Here is a 22,426-nt window from a genome sequence, read left to right on the forward strand (position 1 = left end):
AAGAATAACCATATCCTATTTTTTCAGTCACACCAAACAATTACTTGCCAGGACCACATACTTGAAAAAAGTTTTTAAAACACATTTGTTTTTTGTTTGTTTGTTTCCACTCTCCCCCCTTCTCTTCCCTTCCAAAAGACTTGGCAGGTTTAGCTTCCAGTTAAACAACGAAACCACCAGGTAGTAGCAGCACATCTGCTGTTGTCCACTCAACAGGATTACACTGCAAAGCAGCAATAAAATTTAATTTCTTATTCATGGACAAGAAGTAGCCAGCTTAAGCTTCTGAGAAAAGGTTTAGAAGTGTTTCGTGTAAGCTTCAAATCTCAAGCAGGCAATGTATGTTGTACCAGCTTCACATTTACATTCAAGGTGAGTCTCTGAAGCACTTCACCCATCAGCCTTCACGTGTCAGAAGCTTACTGTCCCTACAGGAAATGTCACACCCTTCAAATCAAACAGATTGAAAAAAAGCACATCTCACCACAGCAACAACTTCCACCCCAATGATCTGATTGTTTAAAAGACCACACAGGGATGGCTACGGCCTGACCTCTGAGACTGCTCCAGCCTCCAAATGCCCGATCTCCTTAACTGCACACTGGCACACAATGGAGCTGCAGAACACGGAGCGGCAGATGGCTAAGGAGAGCTTGGCAGCACCAGGAGATTAGCACAGCAGAAATAGCAGTAGGAGCAGCTCTACTGCAAAGCGGGGCGTGCATCACTTCCACGGGGAAGTAAGGCAGAGCACCTTTACCCGGCACAGCTGTATCTCAGTGATTTTCTAGAAAGGAAGAAAGGAATTTCTTTTCTAAGCCCATGAACTGTCTTAAAACTGAACGTAATGTTCAGGCGTAGCTCCCTTCCTGGTTCCTCTGGATTTGTGGAGGCACACTGTTGGTCTCAACAGCTTTAGCTGGGAAGCAGCCGAAGTTTTACTCTCAAGACAGAGAAACAAATCATGTTTATTAAAAGCCCACATATGACATTTGTCAGAAAGAACACCCACCACTTTCTCTCCTTGAAGTCAGATTTCTCCACAATGTGACACTTCTGTAATCCGTGATATTGTTTAATATTGCATCTAAAAAACTTCTATAAAATAGCCAACAAATTTGACAGTTATCAAGAAAGACTGAACACAAACAGAGGAACATGGGAAGTGTGTAACGCAATTTCAGCCAAGTTAGTTGCTCTCTGGGGAAGGAAAGTTCAATAACTCACATTTCAGGAGGCCACTAAGTTATTTTTGTAGTAACAAAGGAATTGCTTCAGGAAACAAACAAACATCTAGCAGGGTAAGCTATAGAGCCAAGGAATATTCTCAGTCAGGAAACAAGAAGAAGGAGCCCAAGTAAAACTGACTGAAGTAAGACAAATTGTGAGCGAGGTAAAGCCAGTAAACAGAAGACAGGGTGTTACTGTTATTTGTAAGGCTGGCACACCAAAGACGGTTGTCTCTACCAGGAATCAAAACGGCTACTTAAGCTTCAGCCAGGGTTAACACGACAAAAGCAGCCCTTTTCTAAGCTCCTGGAACTGAGCACACGAGGTACGAAGGATGCAGATTAAAAATCATCGCACGTTATCTTGTTTCCTTGCAAATACATATTGAAGTTTAAACTTCAATTATAGTTTAAATTAAACACCACAGACGACTTACCAGTTTGACCCAATCTCTGTGCAGAACAGTTGCATTAAGCAGAGAATAATGAATTCATACCACAGTTTATTCGGGCACAAGGAAAAAGATTCAAATATTTAAGTCCCCTTGTAAACTCCTGCCCACACTTTCTCCCAGTTAAACTAAAGTTACAACAAAAACAGATCCACTAGAAGTTTTCTGCCTACATACTGCACAACACCCTACTTTGCCATTTTGCTACCCCACAACAAGAGCTGCAAGGCTGAATTCTTAGCATGAGGGTCTGTGGCACCTCCCTTCATCTCTGCATCCTATGCTGCCAACAATGAATTGATCTCGTTGATCACCTCCTGCAAGACTGTTTCTGCAGAAGGACAATGAATCATGGCTGCTGAGACACTTCGTTATGGGACTCAGATTTTAGCACCTTCCTGCAAGTCTCCCCCCTTAAAAATTTTCCTTCAACCATTTAATGCAAGTACAGGAGGCAACTCCTTAAGACTGCAAGATATGTGACAAATTTGCAGTACTTTACGAGTTAACTGTTAAATTACCTTTATGAGCAACATAAATATGGTTGTTCTACTCACCTAAAATGTTCTCATGCCGCAGCAATACAGTGTTGTACAATTCAGTTTCCCTGAACCAGGATTTTTCATCCCTAGAAGAGAAGATCTTCACAGCAACATTTTCTCCTTGCCACTGACCCCTCCAGACTTCTCCATAACGTCCCTTTCCTGGTCAGCAAAAAAACACAGTAATTAACAGTTGTGAACTATAAATCTTCACAGGACTGACTGGGTGAATTTAGTCTAAGTGACAGCACCACAAACCTTAGTATTCGTTGCCATCCTTTGCCTTCTATAATATTAACAGGACAATATGTAAAGACACTATGCCATTAAACCCAAACAAGTTTCTAACAAGCATGAGCTTGCTGGCAGCATGCATAAATACTTAGGCACACGTACACACATGTGAAATACCATGTGCGCTATTTGTAGCACAGCTGAACAAGGCTACAGGACACATAGCTAAAATTTTATTTTCTCTACAACCCAACATAATTGCCTATTTGCCTCTAAAATTTTCCACAATGCATTGTGTGCAATAATTCCTTTCCCACTTTGTCTAGAAAGAAAATAGCACTTCACATACAATTCCCTGAAGCAAGGTTACCTCAGCCTCATGATGCTGAGAACAGCCAATAAATTCATACAAATATACCAATGATTTCTGAAGTTAGGAGGACAGAAGAAACGCATACACACACCCCACAGACCATAACCAAAACATCAGTCAGGTGGGGATCAGTACACACTGTCTGCACGCCGAGCAAATAGTGTAAAATAATATATGAAAGTATCAAATGCCCGTCAGCAAAGCAACATCCCGGAGCAGGCACAATGGAAAAGTTTCTGCTCATCATCATCTTCATGGCAGCTGGAATACAATAGCCTGAGGGTTGACATGCAATGCATTCTGTGTGATTTGACCACTATAAACATCCAAATTCTGCCCATCATCGCCGAGCCATTCAGTGTTCCTAAAGGCACATATCAGTAAGCAGCAGATAAAACCAAGTGAACAGAGATACCCATCGCTTGATGGCTCAGTGCTGTCAACCCAGAAGAGAATTCCTGCACAGGCACTTTTATCTCCTCCTTCTATATAAGCTAAAGCACACGGTCTCTGGAAATACCGCCAGCCTGAGTTACCTCAGGAGCAGGCATAATTCCAAGGGAAGACAGACACACACACACACACCTCCATACTGCAGGCTAGATAGCTCTTCAGATAATCGTGTATATCATAGTCCACAGTTTCTGATGAGAAGTTTCACAACAACGCAGGATGTACACTAGGATTTAATGCAAGTGTGAACACGTGTGCCTACTCACTATACACCAGGAGCCAGAAGCCAAGAGACACTGGCAAAATGTAGACCAAGTCTCTACAGACTCATCACAATTCAGTCACTGTAGTCTCAGGCTTAATTTAAGACCCTGACAAGTTCGAACTTTTAGTGACTTACAAGAGTGTCTTAAATGCTTCCAAATTCAAGTCACTGAAGCAGCAGCATAAAACATTTGAAATGTGGTGGTTTTTTCCCCCTAATAGAATCAACCATTATCACACCTCCTCCATCTCTCTTGCACCAGCACAGCATCAAGGCTCGATGTCGCTGCCTTGGGACATCTTGACCCAAGTGCTTCCTAAAAATACTAAGTTCGATTTTAACACTATTCAATTAATACACACATGCTGAAGAAAAATGTAGTAGACCCTTAAAGTTAACAGTAAAATTCTGCAAAAAAAAAAAAAAAAAAAAAAAAGACACAAAAGATTTTTAGGGAAGGATTACTAGGAATTATTTATTCTTAATTAAAAAAAAAAAAAAAAAAAAAAGATCTGCTCTCTTTTGGGAGGGATAGACCAGCAACAATACATCATTGCACACTCCCAAAGCAACACTGCAGGGCAAGTAAGCTACAGAATATATCAGAAAGACAGATATTTTGGAACTAATATTTAATAGTCTCAAAGTCCTTTTGAAACCACTGTTAAGAGTGGAAGGCTGCAGCAAGGATCATCAGAGACACAAGCCAACTCTGTAAACTCTGTAGCCTACGTAAAATGAGGGCTTGGTCTCATGGCTCGAGGATCCTCGCAGGAACTGAAAGTCAGGGCCCCCGGTGAAGTCAGGATGGTGAAAACTGCCTTTTCCTTGACTCCCAGTTGTCAGAACATTCACAAGGAGTACAAGTGTCACCCCACTTACCAAAAAGAAATATATCCTGTAAGCTGAAGCACGAAAAGTTTCACGTTATACACAACTGAGAAAACAGCAATTAGGATACAAGATGGAGTTTTCTACCTGCATTTGTTACCAAGACTCAGCACTAGACACGAACAAGACTTGTACTAACCTACACACTCCACAAGCGTGATCTGGCGAGCCACCGTCCTTTGCACCAAGAAAGGAAGTCCAGAACCACTTCCAGATGTGCAGGAATGGTCCAATAAATCCTGTTCAAAAGAAAGAATCAGAAGATGAAAAATGGGGTAATTCATGTTGTAATTTAAATATACAAAGGTAAACCTCTTCACAGGACAGCTTAAGTTAAAGCTTATTGGTATCTCCATGTCTCTGGTGATACTACTTGGCCACTCGGGACCAAGATATACTGCTGCCACTGTACAGATGGGCAGACAACACTCTTCACAAGGTTTTACCATCAGAGAGACCACACCGTGCACAAAGAAGAAGAGAAGGGGACCTACAACTCATGTATAACCAGTTTCTCTTGGAAATCTTATGGACAACACAACAGGGAACAGCAAACAAATTACGCCTTGTCTCATTCTCAGATTTCTATCTTATTTTGCATTACAGCACAATTTCTTTCCAAACAAGCTTTGTTTGTTTTAAGAAAAATTAACATTTACTGCCTGTGAACCTGAAAGCTCACTTGCAGCATACAAACTATCCTCTATTAGGAGATTCTGCTCACACTTTTTTCAACACTTTGTCCTTTTACTGAGCTTATGACGATCTCTTGACTCTGTATGTCACTGATCTGTCAAAGAAAAGCACCACTTGCTTGTGAACATGCACGCAGACTTCTCCCATTCTTCCAGTGCCCCCTGATTTCTCCCTGTTAAAGAGGACTAGCAGGGCACAGCACCACAAATGTGCTTTTACTAAATCAGAGCTCAAGCCATGTCCCAGCCCTACTGATCCGGGGTATTGGGGATTCTCAGTCTGCTTTATGCATCCTTGTGAATAGACATGCATTGGAAAGACACTGAGAACTTTTTGCTTAACCGTTTTGCTCACCCCTAACCAGAGAGCAGCAAAAGGCTTCCACGCAGAAGCTGCTCCACCAGGTGGTGGCCCCCAGCACCCAAAACTGAACCCCTCCTGGAGGGGAGATGGCCAAGAGACCTGAGGGGCAGGTGAGCATGCACAGCAGCCCCGGCCTGGTTGCGCACACGTAATCCTCCCCATTTCTGGGGAGGCGATTTACAAGAAATATGGTGCACACTGGTGCAAAGCTGAGTTTCAGCCAGACCAGAGCAGAAGGAAGCTCCAACAGCAGAAGGCCAGGGCAGCAACCACAATTTCCTCACTCCTGAATGCCCCACTCGGCCTCTGGGGCAGCAGGAACGGCTGGCTAGCTGCTGGTCAGCACTCTGCAGCCTGTCTGCTCCTCCTCATTCACTCCTCATTCTGCCCCCTGCCCGGTACCATTACGCTTTCCTAACGGCCTCCTCAGCTCAGCTGCCAGGCACACAGCCCTCCCTCCTCACGCATGAGCAAGCTTTTTAAATCTGAATTTTCTGAAGTGGCTCAAAAGAGAGAACTCCAAGCATGCCTGTGGCACTACAGCAGTCCCTCTGATGAATTTCAAGTCCCCTGCAAACTAGAACTTTAAAAAAAAACAAAAAAACAAACAACACAATTCAACTAGTTTATTGTAATTCTCCTTCATTAAAACAGCTGAACCACAGCAGATGAACACACCCTCAGAAAAACTCATCCTGTAGTAGATAAATCATGGAAGATTTATCATTAATTTGTCAATTATCATTTATCATTAAATCATTAGGAAGAAATTCTTCACTCAGAGGCCAGTGAGGCCCTGGAGCAGGCTGCCCAGAGAAGCTGTGGGTGCCCCATCCCTGGAGGGTTCAAGGCCAGGCTGGATGGGGCCCTGGCAAACCTAATCTAGGGGGTGGCATCCCTGCCTACTGCAGGGGGTTTGGAACTGGGTGATCTGTGAGGTCCCTTCCCTTCCAACCCGAGCCATTCTGTGATTCTGTGGAATGTTCTGGCCCACACTATTCAAATCTGACATAGTTATGAACAACTGAGAAGGGTTTTGAAATCAACAAGGTGATGGGACTATTACCCTATTACCTGTATCACACACATGAGACGTGCAATTGATACTCCACAAAATCTTTCATGACTTCTTATGAGTTTTATCACTTTCTGGTATTTTTAGTGCATGGAAACCAGACTTTAAGGTGTATGCTCAAAGAACATGAATAAGATTCTGATTGAATGTTAAAATCTTATTAACCTTTAAAAGTAGCTGGGTATTAGCACTTAAGAGCTGTACTAGTTCAAAGCATTAATAACTGGGTGCCCTGTATTACTGGGCTTTTTCTTTAAAAACAAAAATAGGATAGAAAAGCATAAGCATGATCAACCGTAACATTCCCAGCAAACTGCACTACCAGGCCTCAGCTAGATCCCATGAAATCCCATTCCTCCTAACAATTTTTTAATGACTGCTCAAGAACAAGATCATTTAAGAGTGACTGGAGACTGCTATTTTGTTTTCTAATGTGAACTGAGAGCTCGTTTTCCTTCCTGCTTGTATCAGAGAGAGGCAAAAACTTATCTACAACAATGACTGTAAAAACAAGATTTCAGGAGGCCCCCGCTCTTCACGTTCTGCATTAGGAAGCTTAGGGCTGTATTCATTGGGCTACGGAGACTAATCCTACGTGTAAACGAACCTGATGTGTAACAAAACTAGAGATTTAAAGCACACAATGGAGAAGAAAAATCTTGACCAAAGGCTTAGATGATGTTTAGATGAACGTTTACAGACAAGAAACTATAAATTTTTTATTTTTTTAAACACATCAACACCCAAGAGGCACAGCAGTGACACTACAATCATAAAGCTACAAGGGTTTGATAGCTGTGAACAGAACTGCTCCATTAAACAGAAAAAGTTGCTAACTGTAAGTTGTTCTGTTTCTTTTGAAAGGAATTTGATTTATTCTTCCCAGGCTTTAATCACTGTTTTCAAGGAACATTAAATGACAAAGTGTGAAAGGTCTGCAAATGGATGGAAATGGGCTAGCACTGATAAGAGAGCCACTAAAAGCTGGAAGTCAGTGCTCAAAGACAGAACCAGTTGTACACATGCCTGGTTTGTGGTGAACACATCAAAACTGACTGTTTTAAAACAGAGAATCAAGCCTTTGGGGCTAAATAAAGAGAGCCAAAGACATTTAAAAAATTGCCAAGTATGGCTGATATATGGCCAACCTGAAGCAGAACAGCAGGGCCGCAGCATGAAGCTGCTGCAGTTTACAGCACACTGGATCCTGCAGTTATCAGGGTGGCCACTGTGAGGTCCCTACAGACCAGTATCTTATCTCTGATCATACCCCAAAGCAACATCCTTTATTACAGTACTAGTCACGGAGTGAATTGGGTTAGATACATCATAAAATCACAGATTGGTTTGGGCTGGAAGGGACTTCAAAGCCCGCTCAGTGCCACCCCCTGCCATGGGCACAGACCTCCCAGCAGCCCAGGCTGCCCAAGTCCCATCCAGCCTGGCCTCGGGCACCACCAGGGCTGGGACAGCCTCAGCTCCTCTGGGCAGCCTGTGCCAGTGCATAATCACCCTGAGTAAAGAACTGCTTCCTAAGATCTCATCTAAACCTACCCTCTTGTAGTTTAAAGCCGTTACCCCTTGTCCCATCAGCACACTCCCTGATGGAGTCCCTCTCCATATGGAGGCGTATACGGGGACTTTGGGGTACTGGAGCGTTAGGCTACTGTAAGCAGAGTGAATTAGAAGCAAGCGTGGGAGCACTATAACATACGTGAGACACTTTCCTCTAATGCCCTTCCAGCCTCCAAGCACATTAGTATCAGAGACGGGACCTCCCTACTGGATTTTTGGGGGCTTCTTTTGGTGGTTAGTTTTCTGTTTTATGGGATCAGCAATATACAGTCTCCTCATCCTATTTCTTTTAATGTATACAGACCTGCAGCATTCCAGAAAAGTTTTTGTTCCCATGGAACTCCTTGCCAATTACCACTTTGTCACACCACCTTCTACATATGTATCCTTGCTAATTTTGATGTCTCCCCCCACCATTATACTGCAGAAAGCGGAAAACCAATTCCTACCCATCTTCTGCAATGCTTCTCTCCACACTACCCCCTTTCAGGAGAACCAGGTCCATCCTTGATGAAACGCTGGTTTACTTCCTCCCTACACAGACTATTTCCAAAATGCACACTGGGGTCACCCAGATGACTGGGAGTCTGACTACTATCCGTTTTAACTTACTCTTCCTCAAAAAAGGAGGAAATTTTACCTGCTCCAGTGGTATCCCTTACTGACCCTCTCAGATGTATTTGTCAGGATGTACTGTCCTGCGACAAAAGCAGTTCTTCTAGCTCTTATTCACAGCAGTATTTTCTAGAAACATCTCTGCCCCAAAAACAGAAATACCAGAAAGTTTCCAGCTCCCCAGAACAGATTTTTTTAGTGGTCCCATAGATCTATCTCCCTTTTTAGAAATGCCCACAGTTGGGTCTGCAAAGCAGTTGTCAACTTCAGTGTGAGTAGGTGCAGCAGTTTTCTGCAGTAGGTTTCTGAGCACAGCCAAAACTGCTCCCCTACCTGGTGGTAACCAACACTTTCTAGCAAAGACACAGACATTGAACATGGACTTTATTAAGTAAGGAATAACCTTCTTTCTCCCACTAAGAGAATTACAGTCCAAAACACAAAGAAAATAGCCATCCAATGTATATAGCAGCATACTGTTAAAAGCATTTGTTTTGGACTTTTTTTTCCCTCCTTTAGCCACTTTTCAACTCTTCAGTGAAGGTATGTTATGGAGTAGAAGCACCATCATGGGAAATACTTCCAAAACTCTTAACACTTGAAGAGGGTCTAAAGATTTTCTCTGAGAAAAATGAAGAGGAGAGAATTTCTCATCTACCCATGAGGGGATAGACGAGGGGGTTTGGAAGCGAGTAAAGCAAAGAGAGGTCATATTTTTACCATGCATAAAGATTACTTACTGCCAATGTACTGTCCCCAACGTTTGATGCAATGAGTCCCTCAATTGTGCCATACTCTGCATCTCTAGAATTTAGCCTCTCCATATGGCTTTTCTGTATTCTCCGGATGATCAGCACAGCTACCGCAGAAAAAAATATCAGCACTATCACAGGAGCCAGTATAACAATAATTAGTGTTTCCATGCTGTAACCTGCAGCTTCTCCTTGAAGTGTTTGCCCTTGGAAAGGAAAGAACAAACAAAAAAAAAGTTTGAGAATTCCCAGAGAATGTCTTTTTACAACCAGGAGTACTGAAAACATTTAACTTGGTAACTGCCCAGACTGGAAGAGAGGTTGGTCCTAACACAGCCAAAGTTCTGTTCTGTAGTTCTACTGCAGTGACTCCTCACACAACTGCCAGAAATACCCCGGCCCCTTCAGACCAAATCCCACACATGAAAGGGAATTGGCGACCACAGCCCGCTCACAGGCTGCAGCTCAGCCCCGCACTCCAACCCACCATTCACTCAGCACTCAACCTACGGACATCAGATGTCTGCCAGCAGGCTCCAAGATGGAGAACAAAAGTAGGAAGAGACTCACTGTGCAGTTTAAAGCCTGATTTTCACTAGCACAGAAGCCATCTCACTCCCATTACATCAGATCAAAGTTGAACCACTTTTCTTTCTCAAAATTCATTACATAAATCAACCTCTCACCTTTAGAAGAAGGCAACTGTGCAGTGATATTCATATTGCACAGGTATCCTTGGCAGCACTCAACAGCTTGGTCGGGAGATGGTGGTGTTTTGCACGTCATTTTCCCTTGTTCGTAGACTTGGAAGCAGCCTTTCTGGTAAACCTTAGCACCGTCATTAATGCTTAGAGAAGCAAAACATTGCTGGCCTTGGCAACGATCTCCGTTCCCACAGGACATGCCCTCACACACGCACTCGTAGTGGACCATATTCAGCTTCAGCTCATCGTCTGTAAAAAGGGAGAGTTGAGAAAGAAACACCATCACACTCTTTTAGTTTCACATATTTAGCGATAGCAGTCATCTGACAATAAAATCTTCTGTTTAAGGGAAGAAATATCACTTCCAATTAGTGCTGAAGAACCGCCAAGTAGGAGCTAACGATACTGATTTATCGGTTTCAGCAGGACAAAAGTATGAGCTTGCACCATCAAAGAAATACCAGTCTTATCTGTCCCACTCCAAGCATTCACATTTCCAGAGTTCAGTGACATTTAACGTTGCCTCACACATGTGGGCATGACTTGGGGTAGCCAGTACAGGAGGGTCATCCACAGGGAGAAAAACTAACAGCGCAAATTTAAAGCAGATTTGCCAAACCACATTGTATTTCGATATGAAAATGTTTTTTCTCAAGTGTTCTGGAAATGAGTAACTAAACCAAATTAAGGCCATTTAAATTCCCAGTAGACACGGCGACACAGGGCTTGGTGGGCTTAATTAGCTCGCCTGAACGGTAAATTTGGAACAACTTCCCCAAGAAGACAAGCCTTTGAGAAGCAGCTTGCAAACCTGAGTAACCATGGCCATAAAAAGCAAACAAAAGCAGTACAAACTATCAGCAAGCACAATGCAACCCTTCCAACTCTAAATGCTACAAAAGTGGAAGAGCTTTCAAGAAAATAGTAGTATAAAGTTGGAGACTTTTCCTCCATGTATCATCAGCAAAATGTCCAGAGACCCCCAGCTGTAAAAAGAAAAAGCAGTGCCCCTGGGCAGGGCTGCACACACGGCTGCTCTCAGGAACAGCACGTGGCTTTAACACTGCCCAAAACACCCGGTCACCTCGGTGTTTGACTAAAGGAGAGCACAGCACGCCTCTCCGCTAGTGAGCGAAAAGCCCTGACAGCTCTCCAGCACCCCAGAAAATGCTGATGCCCATACAGGCACAGGGCTGCTGCACCACACACCCCCTGTGCACACACAGCAGCCTAACTCACCTTCCTCAGGTCTATCACAGTTTCCAACCACAACCCGGTGGGTGCTCCTGAAATAGCAGCACCGTACCACCACGTGTGTGACTTTTTCAAACCCATCATTAGAGCCTGCCCACCGGGAACGTAACTCCGTTTATTTTCCTGCCCTCCTCCCACAACGCACAAGTACACAGATGCAATTTGCTATTTTGGAGCCACTAACAAAAGCGAAATGGGGGAACGTGTTCTGGAATCAGGCAGCACCTGTCACGTTGATCTCAAGTACTGGTACACAAAACCCCAGACTTAAACGTCCTGACTAATAACTTGCTAATTTTGTGGGACTTTAAAAAAAAAAAAAAAAAAAAAAAAAGGCGTCTGGCAGATTGCCACAATCCATGTCCTGTCCCTTCCCCGCCCCAGCAGCGACACAGCCGGTGGTGCAAAGCCCCAGCCCTTAATCGCAGCTCATCCGGCTGGAATCACCCACGGCGTTCACAGCCAGAGGCCTGAGGGATTTTCTCCAGGGGCACGGCCAGGATCTGCTGATCTGTAAGGATCTCCATCTGGCCCTCTGTAGCGATGGTTTCAGCGCCTCCCAGTGAGCAGGACACCTCCATGTCCCCAGCCCGCAGGCCGAGGCAGCGGCCCCGCAGCGCACCCTCACCCCATGTCCCCCTCTGCTCGCAGCACCCACCTGGTTCACAGCCGGCTCCTGCTGCAAAGATGCCTCAAGACTGAAGGAAACTCATAGAAAGCAGAGGAAGAGCTCTGGCAGAAAGCTGCCTCCCCTCACACGCTGCCCTTTGGAGCCATTCTGGGACCCCAAAATGTGCCAAGCAGCAGCCACACCATCCAGCTCGCCTGCCCACGCAGAGCAGCCCGCCATCCCTCAGACAGGCACTGCCTCCGAGCACGCTTCCCAGCCACACACCCTGCTGCACAGACACCCTCAGTGTGCACAGAGCCAACTCCAGCACATTGCTTGTTCCAGCAGTATTTCCACGCAGTGAACGCAGCCGCGCTTGCGAAGCCCAGCTCTGCTGGCGGACAGTAACCCACAGCACAGGCAGTTGTGCTGGATGCTGCCTCCCCGCAGCTCTCCTAGCCGTGCTGGCAGCTCCGTGGGACAGGTACAACCAGCAAACGCCACGGGCCAGCCGCAAGGCAGGCGATGGCTGAAACCTCCAGCCCCACGGGCACCCGGTGATCGGAGCACTCCTGCTGCACAGCAGCTCCGGCACGGCGGCTGTCAGGGCAGCGAGCAGCAGGCAGCACACACGGGCAGGGAGCCAAGCCCAGACACACCTCCACTACCTGATCGCATGCTGTGTGTCTGTCTGTTTGGGAACGCAGTCGCATTGCTGCGCTGTCGGTCCATGTCTATTGCACACACCTAGAAATCTGACTTGCCACGCAGATTGACATGAGCTGCACGCAGAGCTTCGTATTGGAGTAAGTTTCACACCCAGCTCATCGCTGTGGAAGGGCTGCAGCTGAAGTTCCTCTATTCTGTTTGCTTACTCACTTTGCAAAAGTCAACAGTTAGAGTGCTGACTCTGATCTAGGTATTTAAGCACCACAAGGCACTCCACATTGGCAATTCCAATTCACTGATTACGATGTTTAGCCCTCTTTAAAGGGGTCCTTTCCGTGACTGCACAGAACGTGCCATGCTGCACCGTGCTCATGTGCAGGCACAGCCCAGCCTGTCCAGTCCGAACCCACACAACACCAAATCAGGAGATTTTGAGGACTGGGTTAACCATGGAAATGTACATATGGAAGGAAACAAAGATGAGGGGTGGTTACTTCTAGGTGAGTTTTGTTGCACAAGAACAGTTACTAATCTGGGCAGCTTTATTTCCTATGTTGTATCCAACTCCTGGACTGTAAACATGTCGGTAACTGAACATCAAGTTCTACTCTCTGAAGAGAAACACACTATAAAATGTTTCTAGTAACACAGGCTGATTTTGAGCTGATCTCTTCACATGTAGAAGGATGCTTTGTGTTCTAACCACCCAGGGAGGTCAATAGGCACTAGGCCACCTCTTCTTACTGAAGCAACAGTTCCTTAAAGTTTTTCTGATTTCAGTTAACTGTAATTTGAAATAAACGCTACGTTAGCTCTGTGAGATGGTCAGCAAATAATGAGCTAATAAAAACCATACAAAAAGTCAAAACATGCACACCATAGTTAAGAGTCATTTTTCTTTCTGAAGACAGCCTCAATGTTACATATTGAAGAAGGGCTTTAACTGTACCAAATCATTTCCTTCCAGCAGCACAGCACCATTGCATATCCTTGCAAAATCTCAGCCTGCAGACAGACCTGGTGCAACAGCAGTACGTGCATCAACATTTAGAGAGAGCAGTCAGGCGAGCGTTTGGAGGGATAACCTGCACACACTCCTATATGTGGCTGGAAAATAAAGCCAGGCGGCCAAGAACTGAGGGAGGTATGTGACTGTGAGGCAGCCAGGCCAGCTGAGACCTGACTGAATGGCCATGCACCCTTACGAGAAGGACCCCGGGCATTTGCATCGTGCATCTCAGGCACTGGGGATCGCTCCTTCCAAAGGCGATGGCTTCCAAGCAAAGCACGAAGGTTACAAACCCTACGCCAAGTTGCGGAGCTGCTGACAGCTCTAGGAGGGTGAAAGAGGCTTCATACTCAAAGGTCAAAGTGTCTAAAAGCAGCTGTATTATTTTCCTTTTTAAATGACTAGGATTAGGGGTAGAGGTGGGATCTGCTAGGGCTTCATCCCTTAATGAATTGCAGATGAAGGAAAGCAGACATGGAAAAATCAAAATCACTGGAGTCCATTCAGCTGTACATTAGACAAGTTGTTTTTTGATGGTTAACTTGCCTTTATGCTTCCCTGTGTATGACATTAAGTATAGGCATTACATTATATAGCAAGTACTGTGCTCTAGTAGTGGCTTAGTTTGCTGGGAAATGAAAAAAAGCTTATTTCCCTACTTTACAGGGCTAACCAAGTGACAAAGAAGTTAGAGACACAATAAAATTTTATTTTCAAATTATTGTCTGGACAATCAAGTAGGGAAAAGACATTTCTGCACTTGGAATTCTACCCAGTTTTGCCTTTAAAAAAAAAAAAAAATCATATTTATTTCCACCGTCTGAAGCCTGCTAGCAATGCAGGAATAGTCGAGCATCAGCATCCAACTGCTGCCTGAAGATATGCCCAGACGTTTTTGCTCATGGAAAAAGGGTAAAACAACAGTCAAGCCCAACTCTAGTGAAAAGAACGGAACTGTGAAAGAACAGATTAAGAAAAACAATGAGGAGGCTTTGAAACTTAATTATTTGGAGCATATAATAAAGGGAAGACAAAGGAACTGTTCTGCACCAAAATAGCCATCTCTAACCAATTTCAGGAAAGCACACGGTGCCTGGTGCACCACGCCTGGGAGCGGGCAGCAGAGGATCCACGTCCGTCCATCCCCCTCCCGCTGCAGAACACCACAGCCAGGCTGTGCTCCGGGGCTCAAACACCAAGCGGCACTGAAAGGCCTTTAACAAACAGAGCAGTGTGCTCCTGCACTGCTGTGACGAGCCTTCCTCACCAACCCGGCAAAACCTAGATGAAAAAGCATCAATGAAAGTTTGCCGAGGGGTTCCCTAGGTATTTCTGCCTCCCCAGATGCTGCTGTACAACCAGCCTGGCAGTAGCAGACTGCTTCCGAAGGAAATCAAACGGCATTCCTGCCAGCACACACAAAGAGGGGAGCAGCAACATTAATGAAATGCACCAGGCGAGTAATTGCTCAGAGAAAATTCACCACGGGAAGTATGGGGGGGGGAAAAGGGAAGGAATAAAGCAAGGGAAAGGAAAAGAAGACCGTCACACCACGGAGAAGCACAGGCCCAGGCCCACGGTTCCTGCAGCAGGGCCCCTCAGCACTGCAGCCTCACACCACGGCACGGGCCATGCCCCACAGACATCCATCCAGCTGGCCATGGGATGACAGCACCCGCACACCTCCTCCCTGCACATCTCCTGCCCCCGCCCTACACTTTCCACAGCCCCGTCCAGCAGCACATCTGGCCCAGCTCTGCCTCTGCTCCCAGCGTAGGCACAATCCCACACCTCCGGTTTTAGGATCACAGGCATTGCCAGGAAAGAAGGAACAGCGAAGGAATGTCTCGGCTTGGATTTAGTAACTCTTCTCTTGCTGATCACCTGCTTGCATCTTTTCAACACAACAGGACAGTTTTCAGCTCTAAAACCTACTTCCTTTTGTTTTTTAAAGACAGATGTCAGATCAAACAACAAAGATTTTAACACCTGTAGGGTAGCTTTGGAAGGTGGTTTGCTTTTTTTGTCCTATAGGTTGCACTACACAGGCAGTGCAAGCGTGTGGTTATGCACGCTATACAAGTGAAGTTCACCAGGAATTCCAAAATTAGCAGTTTGATTTGTTTTCCACTAACACCTGTCCAGTGTTCCTCTCTGTTTAAATTGTCTTCATAGGCATAACTGAAACCAAACACCAAACCTCTGCATGCCTATTTTCACCTTTCACCATCCCTTCTAACAATTCCACTTAATATGCTCTGCCTTCTGTTCTTTGCATCAGCATTTGAAAGCAAACATTTCAGCAGAGTATTTCAGAAAGAGGTTTGACAAGGTAAATAAAGAAGAACACCGTTTGCCCCATCCCTGTAAATAAACACTTCCGGGCCAGGCTGGGGCTTTGAGCAACCCAGTGTGGGAAGGTGTCCCTGCCCATGGCAGGGGGTGGGTTCAGATGGACTTTAATGCATTTTCCATCCCAAAGCATTCTGCAATGCTGTGATCAATACACCACAAACACTAGACTCACGTCACAAGCCACTTGAAATGCATTTACAACCGAGAAAGAACCATCTGCAGAAAATGTTTGCTCAATATTGAAAAAAGGCTGTTTGGAAGCAGCCATCTCACACAACTTCCAGAAGACCTTGGGATGAACCACCACCACCTCTCCATGGCAGCAGGAATACCCTTCTCCCGTGTTGCTGAAGGAAATCTCAAACGCACAGCATGTCTTAAAGCCTTCCCAAGCACACAGCTGAATACCAACGCATAACCAGCCCCTCTGCATTTCCAAAGACTTCACAAAAGCTGTCACAGAAAAGTTATCAAATACATTACTAAACGCTCCAAACATGAGAATCTTCCTCGAGCTTTAACAACCCAGCTTTAAGAATGCAAGTGCGCCTGGGCCCGCACGCTGCAAAGGGCTGCTCTGTACACACAGCAAGTTTGCCATTCAAGTTCCCCCTTCCACTCCCCAGGCCCTGCTAAGACCTGTGGCAGCCGTACATACTACAGACTTTATACGTAACCAGGCAACAAATATCCTCTGAAGCAACCCCAAATGCAGAAGCAAACACAGCTCCAGCAGCAGCAGCTGCTGCACCGCCGCCACGGCACTCACCTTGCACGCTGCGGGGGGGAAGCGCCAGCAGCAGCAGCACGGGAAGGATCATAACTCCATCTATCATCGCAGGCCTGGGGAAAGAGAAGAGACTTGAGAGCTGTGCACACTTTCACCGTCGTCTCAGGATGTACCCACCCCAAGGTCAGCGTTTCTCAATGTCTCATCAATTCCTTATACAGCACTCAGAACAACCAAGCTTGCTCCTGTTTCCTAAACGAGTTATTTCCTTCATCTACAAACCTTGTAATTTACTGCAATTTCTTAAATGTGATTGTTTTTTTGTTTTGTTTTTTAAGAGTCAAATATAATTTGCAGCTACGGTGCATATTTAGAGGTATGCTAACAAAGGCGTGAACCCTTAAGAGCCAAGCAGGCACGTACAGTAGAAGACAGGCTCTTCCAACCAGGTTAAATAAGAGTTAAATTACCGTGAACTTAAAAGGAAGTCCTGTAAAACTGTATTGTTTGGGCTTTGAGAGAAAACAGAAAAGATCTGAGCCAGACGGCTCTGAATAACTTTCTTTAACCAGCAGAAACCAGTGCTAGATGGCAAGAAAAAGCAAGCTGTCTGTAAGGGAGAGACCACTCTTGGAAGCGTCCAGTTTTGTGCCTCTTTTCCAAGGGCTCTCCCCTCAATGGCCCAACTTCATTTCTCTGCTATTGAGGATCAGTAACTACCTCCTTTCTGAAAACTCAGAGTGTTTCCAGCATACCAGCAAAGGCACATGCTCCATCTAAAAAAGCAAATAAAGGAGTGGATTCTCTCGCATACTTCAAATCTTTTCCAGGATACTTGGTCTTTACAAGAAAATGAAAGCTCCTCTTTTCACTTTGAAGTACGAATTACTTAACAAGCTACTGAAAGGAAACTCTTCTGTCTCTTAAGTTCTCCACTGAAACGATCCCCACTGCAAAGGCACAGAGATTAGCTACAATCAGCCTTTGTTGGGGCTGAATCCACCAAGCAGAGCCGACAACTCCAGTCCCTCCAGCCCCGCGCTCCGGCGTGCGGCAGGCCTGCCACCGCAGCGGGCAGCACCGCGCTCCCAGCAGTGAGCAAGGCTCCGAGTCACTGCTGCTCCTCTTACAAACACCATTTACGTTCGGTTACTCAGATTAGTTCTAATTAAGCAGATGAAAATTGAAGAAACAAATTGATTTGCCATTTTTCTCTCAGCTATCTTCTGTTGTTGCCTTTTCAAATCATTAGCAGGTTGCCTAAGTGCTTGGTGACTAGAGCCAGGCCATTTACTCCTGTTTTTATTTCCTGACATGGATTTGTTTTGTGGAATAAGGGAAAGATTTCGGTAATTGCTTCATCATCAGTTAAGGCTGTCAAGAATTTATGAACCTGAGTGCACGGAGCTTTAGTCCTTACGGAGGTTCTCTGCACAACAGAAGGATCAAGCAACGCTCACCGCTTCACCTCTGGTGAATTTAAACTCTCACCTGTAGCACCCACTCCCCAGGTAACACCGCCTTCCTCGCTCCTGATGCGTGGCCAGCGCGCTCTGAATACACATCACTGCATGGTACTGGCCTTCAGCAGTCCCGCTGAGTAAAATAAAGTCCTGTGCAGCGTGATCGCTGAGCACAGGAGCGGCAAGGGGTTGGAAGGAAGGGAGCTGCCCCAGCCAGCAGCTAGGTGCTTGGCGCCCTGCATCAGCTCAGCACAGGGCAGCAGCAACGTCAGGCCCCCCGCACACCTCGCATAAGCAGTTTCCTCAGCACTGCACCCAGAGGACTTGCTGCAAGCCCAGGCAGAGGTGGCTGGGGAGACGTGCCCTCTTTCTTTCAACACGCCGATGGCTCAGACAGCAGAGGCAGGACGCTTTGATTCCACCAATGCCGCCCCACAGGGCCCCGCAGGAGGGGGCCTGGCAGCAGGACGTGAGGCAGAGGCAGCACCGGAGACAAAGGAGCTGAGAAAGCAGGGTAAGAGCAGCAGCAGCACGCTGCTCTGCCACCAGCACCGAGCAGCTCCCTGGTGTCCTGCAGGTCTGCAGCTCGTGGCTGCATCCAGCGCCTGGCTCAGGACAAGCAGCACTCTGTTCCCTCACGGCGGGGCACCCTCACACTGCCCCCAGCGCTGTGTCTGCCACGAGACCCATGCTGCAGCTTCGCCCACTGCCCCTCTCCCGCAGCCATCGGCGCCCGCGGGCCCTCCAGCACCCAGCCACGTCAGCCTGGAGCCCGCCAGGAACAGGGCGCAGAGGAGACAGCGAGGGACTCAGCTGAGCTCTGCTGGGAAACGAGATTAAACACAGAAGTGAGCTGGAGGCAGGCTGCAGAGAAGGGACTGAAAGCACAGGAAGCAGCCTGCACCGAGACCAGGAAAAATTCGCAAGTATTTGTTTTCTTTTCAAACAGTTTGTATCAAAAATGATTGACCAAAAAAAAAGACAAAAACATACGCAATCCCTGGCCTTTTATTTCCCAGGGGGAGGAGGAGGAGGGAAACCCATGCTGCACCCCCGCGAGGCAGCCGCCCCCCACCCGCAGTGACTGCTCCGCATCTCAGCAGGTGAGCAGCAGCAGCACCAGCACGGTGCCGCAGCCAGCCCCGCGCCCCCCGGCACCCCCTGCCCGCATCTGTGCACCAGGACAAAGCCAGCGTGGGCCGTAGCAGCCAGCAGCTCAGCAGCAAGCCTGACAACTTTAAAGCAGTCCTTGGCAAATAGCTTAAATATGGCAACAGGCCACAAAGCCACGACGACAGCAGTCGTCCCTGATCCCTTGTCCGAAGCACTGCGAAAGGCTGCCGTGCAGCAGAGCCCGCGGATGACTGCACAGAGGGGCATAGCCAGGAGGACACCAGCGCTCCTGCGCAACAAGTGCACACCGCCAGCACACGCGGCTGTGACTCAGCCGGAGGAGCCTCGGCCCGACCCTGCACCCGCGGAGGCCTGCCGAGCCGCCCGGCACAGCCGAAGGCCTGCAGGCCCCTCACTGCCACGCTGCGCCTGTGCAGCCCTTACAAATAAGCCTGAGGAGCCGTGGGCATGGGGACGGGGACCTGGGGCTGCCGCCCGCTGCTCCCTCGGCAGCCCCACGGGCCGCACGCAGCGCCCGGCGCCGTCAGCTTGTCCCTGCCGCAAGCACAGGGGGAGAGCTGCAGGCTCTGCCTCCACGGCCTGAACAAAAGGCTTGTTTTTGAAGCACTCAACGCACATAAGAACAAAAATCTGTCTCAAGTAACACCAGCAAGCGTGTCTCTTCCACTTACTATTTGTTTAGAGACAGAAAATAAATTTGAACATAAAGAACACCACATTCTTTAATAAATCTCCATAGCAACGCCAGCACTGATTCAAACACCAGGTGGTGACGAGTCCACGAGAACTTCTCAAGGGAGGAGTGGGATTTGATCCAAAGAACGAGGAACTAGGAAGCAACCAGCGAATACTCACAGCATTTATTTTCCTCTCTAGACGTACCAACCTTGCTGTATTTGTCTGCAGCCCTTTGGCATGCCCTACGCCGAGTTCCCACAGCTGCAGGAACCACTAGATGGCATCGAAAACATGAGCACCTGTGATCCCTGCACCCCGGGCCACGCTTCCTACCACCCGATCTCAGAAGCCGTATGGCAGAGCTGGACACTGGAGTCTGGAAATTCCTGTTTATGTACAGTGAAGAAAAAAAAAAACAACATTTTCCCCTAGAAAATCGTGCAATTAGGAAGTCTGCAACTTGCTACAGGTCACAGTAGAGATCCGCTTTTAAGGCAGCAGCTCACAGATCCCCACACACCTGCAGAACTGCACACAGCGCGAGCCGAGCCGCAGAGCAGGCAGGTATGGCTAGAAAGCCAGCCCTGGATTCCTAAGAAAAGATCAAGTGGACTTTTCAGGAGCATAAATAAGCAGGAATACATCAGAGAACATGCCGTTAAGGCTACCCAGTTTAACGTTCAGATGCACAACTAATTCTTGTAGGTTCAAGAGCTGACAGAATTCTTGGTTTCTGTTCATCAAGACCCAAAATTTTAAAGGATCTGTTCTGAAAACCCCACTCCCCGTGCCTTTTCCAGTTCCGCAGCAAATACATACCCCTTCCTCTTTCCTTCTGAAGAGAATCAATTGTCTCCTCCCCAGACACTGCCCCGTGGCCCAGCTCAGGAGCTGGGGCACGAGGCACCACCACGGGCCGCTGGAGACTGTGTTTGGCCGCTGACACCACCGCCCCGATAGAGCGAGGAACGCGCCAGACGAGAGAGCAAGTCCAATTAGAGAAGAAATTTCAGATTGCATTTCATCTTCATATGACACAGACATGGGAACACAAACGATTAGAGCAGTTCAGACTCCTCTGATGAGATCAGAAGCACCCACACTATCACTGACAGTCCTGGTGGCAGCCGGCCAAGAGCCCAAGGGCTGTACATATTTTGCATGTACCTCGCCAGATTTCTATCAAAAGAAAACATCCACAGCGCTGGGTTGTAATTCTACCATCCACAGTAGCCACACACAAGCTAAGTTCATCAACAGCCGTGCCTTCAGAAGGAAAGATGTGCGCTGAAAAGCAATAATTCACGTCTGGTTGTTGGAGTTGAAGCCCACAGAACGAGCAAGCTGCCTCAGAGCAGCACATAAAGGCGCTCCTAGTGTCAGGGACTGGCAGGCTTGGGTGCTCTTGCTTTGCCAAAATCCAGCAAGATGAAAATCCAGCCCCAAACTGCAGCTGGCACCCACCTGCAAGTGGGCACACATCGGTACGCTTCAGCTCAAGGGACTTCACAAAGGACTGCCCTGCCACCTCCGAGGCCAGGTGCTTCAAACGGGCTCAGGCTGCAGGCCGTGAGGCACACACGGTGCTGGCTCCCCTGTCCCGACCTATGCAAAGCCGAGCCCTGACACTGCTGAATGCAAATAAAATCCCCAGGAGGCAAACAGCCCGTACAGTGTGAAACATCAGTGAAAAGCACAAGTTCCTTCTTAGCAAGGTATAGCTCTGGATATCCCCATGCGCAGCCACTCCCTTCCTTTAAAAAGAAAGATGCAACCACAGATGAGAGTAACTTACAGAAATAAAATCCTGCCCAGTCTCCCTGCTGGCATAAGCACTAAGAACGCATTTGTTGCCTGTGCTGTCACCCACTGCCTTCAGCTGACATTCCCATTACAGAAACTGTTGCTAACTTCTTGTCCCGTGCTGGGACAACACATGTCACAGCGTCTGGGGGAAAAAAAAAAAATTATCTCAGAGGAAAAAACATCTTACCTAGGCAAAAGAGGGCTAAAAGCACGGAAGCTTTCACTGCCACTTGGAAAGAGGATGGGAAGAGCACAAAGCAGGAGCAGCACCAGCAGCACGGTGAGCGGCTGATGGAGGTGGGTCACGCCAACACCCACTGCTCCAGCGGCAGGGGAAGGCACAGCCAGCCTGTGCCCAGGAACGAGCAGGGCAGCCCTAGGGGCACAGAGAGCCCAAGCCCCAGGCCAGGTCCCCACACGGGTCTGCTGGGGAGCAGCTGGGATCACAGCCCTGCGTGGGGGCCGTGGGAGGCACCGGGGAGCAGAGGCCTGCTGTTCA

The 22,426-nt window shown here is 47.3% G+C and overlaps 1 protein-coding gene across 2 annotated transcripts in view; it reads right to left on the bottom strand.

The window, feature by feature from the left end:
- Positions 1 to 22,426, bottom strand: part of ACVR1 (activin A receptor type 1) — a 59,122-nt gene that overhangs the window by 16,220 nt on the left and 20,476 nt on the right. For both annotated transcript variants that reach the window (XM_032189908.1, XM_032189909.1), the window contains exons 2-6: positions 16,886 to 16,959; positions 10,202 to 10,468; positions 9,504 to 9,721; positions 4,579 to 4,678; positions 2,239 to 2,385 (exon numbers count right to left, since the gene is read on the bottom strand). In XM_032189908.1, the coding sequence (XP_032045799.1) occupies positions 2,239 to 2,385; positions 4,579 to 4,678; positions 9,504 to 9,721; positions 10,202 to 10,468; positions 16,886 to 16,959 (806 nt within the window). The remainder of the gene's footprint in view (positions 1 to 2,238; positions 2,386 to 4,578; positions 4,679 to 9,503; positions 9,722 to 10,201; positions 10,469 to 16,885; positions 16,960 to 22,426) is intronic.

The sequence above is a fragment of the Aythya fuligula genome, chromosome 6 (genome assembly GCF_009819795.1).
Source record: "Aythya fuligula isolate bAytFul2 chromosome 6, bAytFul2.pri, whole genome shotgun sequence".
Taxonomy (NCBI): Eukaryota; Metazoa; Chordata; class Aves; order Anseriformes; family Anatidae; genus Aythya; species Aythya fuligula.